Source organism: Triticum dicoccoides, chromosome 4A, assembly GCF_002162155.2.
Source record: "Triticum dicoccoides isolate Atlit2015 ecotype Zavitan chromosome 4A, WEW_v2.0, whole genome shotgun sequence".
NCBI lineage: Eukaryota > Viridiplantae > Streptophyta > Magnoliopsida > Poales > Poaceae > Triticum > Triticum dicoccoides.
The window spans coordinates 103,786,855-103,793,094 of NC_041386.1; the positions used below are offsets into that span (position 1 = coordinate 103,786,855).

The 6,240-nt window shown below is 52.9% G+C and overlaps 1 protein-coding gene across 1 annotated transcript; it reads left to right on the forward strand.

Moving 5' to 3' along the window:
- Positions 1-346: 346 nt before the first annotated feature.
- LOC119285249 lies at positions 347-5,645 on the forward strand. Its single transcript, XM_037564488.1, has 3 exons — positions 347-1,589; positions 4,458-5,018; positions 5,116-5,645. The coding sequence occupies exons 1-3, from the start codon at positions 708-710 to the stop codon at positions 5,215-5,217; spliced, it is 1,545 nt and encodes a 514-aa protein (XP_037420385.1). The 5' UTR covers positions 347-707; the 3' UTR covers positions 5,218-5,645.
- The last annotated feature ends 595 nt before the right edge of the window (positions 5,646-6,240 follow it).

Genomic DNA, 6,240 nt, shown 5'->3' on the forward strand with positions numbered 1-6,240 from the left:
TGCCACGACGTACGGTACTCACGAGTCACACCGGCCGGTTTTGATGCTGCCGAGAGGAGAACACAGCAGATGCCCCAAGCCCAAGTCGTCCATAGTGATAGTGGTCGTCGACTCGCGCTGCTTGTTGAACGGATGAGGGTTCACGCGGCGAGTTTTTATCGGATGATTGGGTAACATGGCAAAGAAGGTAGATATGGAAAACAAATATCGGTCTCAGCCACGTACCAGCCTAATACCGACGTGCGTCCTTGGCCCATTCCAAACCCGCAGAGGTCGTCGACATACATCCGGCAAGGACAAAAAGGACGCGAAGGAGGCGTCGGAACCCCATCCATCTCAAAGGCGAGAGCGGCCGGCGGGAGGAGGCCGATAAAAAGAATCAAATACAAATACGCCCATTATATGCAGAGATAGCGTAGGCACCAGGCGCATAGTTGTTGTCCCGTATCCAGCGCGCGCGCGCGCACAAATTCCGGTTGCTACCATCTCCGATAAATTATTCCGCCGTCTCCGAGAGCGAGGAGAGGGGCTCGCAAAAGGTGCGCCTCCCTGGCGGCCTCCCCACGAGCCGTCTCTCCCATAATTGTTTGATTTCCCTTCAGGATACGGCCTCCAGCCCCGCCGTTCCCCCGCGCCGCGCCGCCAGATCCCCCCCGCCCCGCGAAACCGTCGTCCGGGAAAGGTGGTGATCTTGGCAAGATCGGCCGATGCAGCCCGCCAAATGGAAGGCCGTGGAGGGCGGCGGGATCGGCGCCGACCAGCGCCGCCGGTGCGTGGCGGCGTCGCTGTCCATGCTGATCGCCGCCACGCTCGCCTTCCTCGCCTACGTCGCCTTCTTCCCGGACGACGGCGCCGGCGGGGTCTACCGCTGGTGGAGCTGCCAGGATTGCTCCGGCGCCCTGGGCGACTTCCCGGGCGATGACGCCGCGGCGGCCGACGGGCCCGCCGCCGCCGCCGCCGGCGGCGGTCGCGCGCCCACCACGCTGTCGCACATCGTGTTCGGCATCGGCGCCTCGGCGCGCACGTGGGACCAGCGCCGCGGCTACGCGGAGCTCTGGTGGCGGCCCGAGGCGATGCGCGGCCACGTCTGGCTGGACGAGCAGCCCGCGGGCGCGTGGCCGGCGGCGACGTGCCCGCCGTACCGCGTCTCGGCGGACGCGTCCCGGTTCGGGAACCGGGCGTCGGCGTCGCGGATGGCGAGGATCGTGGCGGACTCGTTCCTGGCCGTCTCCGCGGAGCTGGCGAACGGCACCGGCGCGGACGAGGCGCCGCGGTGGTTCGTGATGGGCGACGACGACACGGTGTTCTTCCCGGACAACCTGGTGGCCGTGCTGCGCAAGTACGACCACGAGGAGATGTACTACGTGGGGGCGCCGTCGGAGAGCGTGGAGCAGAACGTGATGCACTCGTACGGCATGGCGTTCGGCGGGGGCGGGTTCGCGGTGAGCTACCCGGCCGCCGCGGAGCTCGCCAAGGCCATCGACGGCTGCCTGGACCGCTACTCGCAGTTCTACGGCAGCGATCAGCGCGTGCAGGCGTGCCTCAGCGAGCTCGGCGTCCCGCTCACCCGCGAGCCCGGGTTTCACCAGGTGAGCATCCCCCACGCACGCTGCCAAAGTTCGTTACTTTTTTATACTATACTAAAATAAAATAATCGTCATGCTCGTTGCTGCTATGTTTGAATCAAAACCCTTTTAAAATCACGTTTTGGAAAAAAAAAAACCGTCTCCAAAACCTGAATTTCCTTTTGTTCCTATATAAGCAATCCAAAGATGTTTCTGAAAACAGCTTGGCAACAAAAACCGCCAATTCTGCAACTTGGGCTGCCTATTCCAAATTTTAGCTCGGGGCCTTTTCCACTACTAGGTTTTTCTGCATAGGCCGCTGGAATCAAACCTTTTTGACCAACTTTTTCACCGTGTCTTGCCTATTCCAAAACAAACAAAACATGAGAGCAGAAGATCTCCTATCTTTTGGTAGAATCTTTCCGTTTAATCAAGGGCAAGCACAAAAGCACCCACCAGCTGCCCCAAAGACGAACGCTTGCTCGACGGCCCTTTCATGGAAATCAATGGAAGCGACTGTGTGGCCGTCGCGGAAGGCACGGACAATTGGAAGGTACAATTCCAGCGTGGAGGCGCGGGGGCCGAGCAGGAGCTGGTCCATGGAGCGACAGCGCTCTGCCCCACACCATGTGGCGCGGGCATCTTAGCAGGACAAGTGTTCACAGGCGACTTGAGGAGGACTCGAGCTGCTAGTAGCTAGCGAACCACCACCCCAACCAATATCGAAACGACAGCCCCCGTCGCTTTTCCTTTGCCGGGCACCACACGCCGCACCACCTTTTCATACTCGCTCGCATGTGCCACACGGCGGGCGGGCGCTGTAAAAAATGTGGCCGAAAGATGCAAATGATGATGAGTAGAGGGGCACGAAAAGGTCATACCGCCACCTGTTTGTTGGTTGAGCTGGGGCCAAACATGTTTTGGCGCCCGTGCCTGGCTGCCTTGCATGTGGTGGTGTCCTCCCAGGGTACGTGGATGGCTTCGGGCTCCGCTGCCGAAAATATCGGAGGCCGGAGGCGGAGGGGACCCTCGTTCTCGCCGCGGCCGCCGCGGGTTTTGGGTTGCACGCACGCCGCAACGGCGGTGGTGGCGAGCGGAAAGCTTTGCCGCACCACCACCGTTTCTGGGCCCAAAGTCGTTGACGCGCGCGCTCGCGGCAGGGTGGTGGCCCAAGGCTGTCGCCTTCCGAATCCCTGGCGCGCACCCCGCCGATGCGGTGCGACCCCTCCGAGCCAGGCGCTGTGGCAGTGTCACGAATGCACCAGCAGACAGTAGTTGTGCAGCGCCAACAACGGCCTCTGATCCGCTGAGCAAACTTGTGGCGGAGCTGGCTGTTTCTGCCGTGCTTGACGTGACATGGGGTCGGCACGGACCATTAACTGCGAGAGAGTACCTTCAGTTTTTCACTTTCTGAACCGGTGAACCCTGTGCGGTCGCTGACACATGTGCGCTCCCAGATCTACCGGTCGATCCTGCTTTTGTCGCGTGTCGCAGTCCGGCTCGCCTTTTGTCTGCCACCTTTCTCACCGCCTCTCCGTGGAGCACCACCTGGCCATGCCCACGGGAATCTATGGCCGCCCGTTTCAAATTTCCAATACTCATCTCATGATGATTAAAGAAAATTACTGTATGAGCACTCAGCAAGATATCATTGTTTAACGCGGGAGCTCCTATACGCCGCTTATTGCGGCAAATGGAGGGCGCGCCGCACAGGGCCGGCCCACTACAATCGAGTTAAGCTGAACGCAAAACTACGCAAAAATGACAGCGCTGGAAGTACTCGAACACGCGACCTCGCGACTCAAATTTCTTGCAGCTAGCCACTTGAGCTGAAGCCGCCAGATGTCCCAATGGTTAGCACGAAACGATAAGAACACACAACAGAGGAACGTATTTAAAAGGCAAACCTTTTTTAAAGTTAAAGCACATTTTTGAAAACGTGCTTTTTTTTCAAAATTCCAGAACATTTTTTGCAAATTTTAAATGCGAACATTTTTGTATTGTACCGCCTGGGACTGTAGCTGCCTTTTTTTTAGTTCCAAACAATTTTTCAAATTTGCGAAAAATTTCTGAATTGATGAAAAAAACGAAACAGGAACATTTTTTGAACTTCTGAACAAATTTTGAATATCAAGAACATTTTCTGAATTTTTGAACAAAATATGAAAACGGGATCATTTTTCATAAAAGCACGAACATTTTTATAAATTGTGAACCAAAATTGAAAACAAGAACATTTTCCCAACTTCTGAACAAATTTTTTATAGAAGAACATTTTTTAAATTCTCGAACAATTTTAGAATTTCTGAACAAAAATTTTAAACGGGAACATTTTTCGTAAAAGCATGAACATTTTTTAATTTCTGAACCAAAATTGAAAACAGGAACATCTTTCAAACTTCTGCACAATTTTTGAAAAAGCACAATCATTTTTTGAAAAAGCGAACATTTTTTGATTTTCTGAACAAAATATGAAAGGGAAAACATTTTTTGAAATTTTAAACAATTTATGATAAATGCAAACATTTTTTGAAATTTACGAACATTTTTTGAAAAGCATAGACTTTTTTAAAAAAGGAAAAAAGGAAAAAAAAGAAAAAAAGGAGAGGAAGAAAAAAAAGAAACATGAAAAAAGAAAAAAGAAAAGAACGAAAAGAAACAGAAAAAGAAGAAATAAAAAGGAAAATAGAAAACCAGCTTAAGGAACCTTCTAGAAGGTTTCCAAAACTGATAAAAACCGGCTGGGAAACTTTTAGAAAGTTCCCAAAACCGAAACTGTCTATAGTGGGAGATGGGCCGGCCCAAATTATCGCTCCCCTATGCGTTCGCTCGACATTTTGACGCAGCGAGCGTCCAATAGGAATTTCCGTTTAACGCGACGCTTTTGTGCAGGTGGACATCCGGGGCGACGCGTACGGGATGCTGGCGGCCCACCCGGTGGCGCCGCTGGTGTCGCTCCACCACCTGGACCACATCGAGCCCATCAGCCCCGCCGGGCACACCCCGCTGGCCGCGGTCCGGCCGCTGGTGAGGGCGGCCCGGTTCGACTCGGCCCGGCTGCTGCAGCAGGCCTTCGGCTACCAGCACGGCCCGGGCTACACCTGGTCCGTCTCCGTCGCGTGGGGCTACACGGTGCAGCTCTACCCGTGGGCCGTGGCGCCGCACGAGCTGGAGGTGCCGCTCCAGACGTTCAAGACCTGGCGGAGCTGGGCCAACGGGCCCTTCGTGTTCAACACCCGGCCGTTGGTGAGCACCGACACCCCGTGCTACCGGCCGGCCATGTTCTTCCTCAGCCGCGTCCGGAACGAGACCAGCCGGGGCACCGTGAGCGAGTACTCGAGGCACGCCGCCAAGTCGGAGAAGGAGTGCGACCAGGCCAGCTTCCGCGCCGCGTCCACGGTTCACACCGTCAAGGTGTTCGCTCCCAAGATGAACCTCAGCGAGTGGAAACGGGTAACAACTCCTATCTAGCTCATTGTTTTCATGGCTTTTTTTCAGGTACATGCGCATCTCCGTGTTGATTTACGGGTTGTTTTGTAATGTGTTTCAGGCGCCACGGCGGCATTGCTGCAAAACAACGAGGACGAGGTGGGGCACGGTGCTGGAGGTGCGGATACGGTATTGCAGCCGAGGAGAGCTCACCACGCCCTAGCTCTATGTATTCTTCTCGCCACTACATCACCACGGCCTACAGGGCGGAGAGTAGGATGTTGATATTGGTAGCGAAGAGATAATAAGGGGATGGCAAAGGTGAATAATCCCCTCCATGCTCGGAGGGACACGGAAACTTTTTGTTCCCAAACCAGCAGTACTTGTTAACACGTAGACTATACTTCCCTGCTGGTGCTGGGCAATATCGTCCTCAGTGTGTCCAGATGGCTATATGAGTTATGCGACAGACAGACAGACACACGGACACGTATACATACAAGGAGTGCAGGCGGTAGCAATGTATAGGATCTGGCTACTTCCCACGTGCTGTGTTGCCTCTTTCTTGGTTCTCTGGTACCGATGTGATTCTACCGTGGGAAAATGGCTGTTTCGGAAACGAAATGGAATATAGGTTGAAAGAAAGCAGAATAGGGACGTGTATTTTTCTGGAGAGCAGCGTTTTGGTGCTTGTGCTCCATGGTGCTGGACGCTGATAATGCCCACACATGTGGCAAGGGGACCCTGAGACCGAATGAGTCGATCGAACTGAACATTTTCGTCCGGTACGATCCCCACCCCCGCGCTCCTGAACCCTTGCTAACGAAACGTCTCTTGCACGAACAAAATAAATGGGTGCCCTAGATTTGAACAAACAAAAAAAGAACAAGATAGCCAGCCCTAAAAAATGAACAAAGTAGCCATTGCGTACAAAACAGAAGGGGGATTTGCCATGTGTTGAGATAAAAAATGCCAACGTATAAAAAAATAGAAGGTGAAAAGAATACCAAAAATGAATTTTTGGTCACCTGACTAAAATATACCCATTACAAAATATTGCCATAATTTTGTACAACAGATGATTTTTTCTCAAAAATATTGCCAATCGACTAGAACAATTATTATTTTTTTGTAATTTGGCATGATGTTTTTTTAACAATGCCAAGTTAAACAACATTTTGATTTCTAAAAATTTAAAAACATGGAAAAATAAATTGCATTCCCTCCGTTTCTAAATATATGTCTT

Bases quoted from the DNA above. Each gene is read 5' to 3' on its own strand.
- LOC119285249 (XM_037564488.1), top strand. From the start codon at position 708: ATGCAGCCCGCCAAATGGAAGGCCGTGGAGGGCGGCGGGATCGGCGCC. The intron at 1,590-4,457 runs GTGAGCATCCCC...GCTTTTGTGCAG, and splicing joins GCGAGCCCGGGTTTCACCAG to GTGGACATCCGGGGCGACGC. The intron at 5,019-5,115 runs GTAACAACTCCT...AATGTGTTTCAG, and splicing joins ACCTCAGCGAGTGGAAACGG to GCGCCACGGCGGCATTGCTG.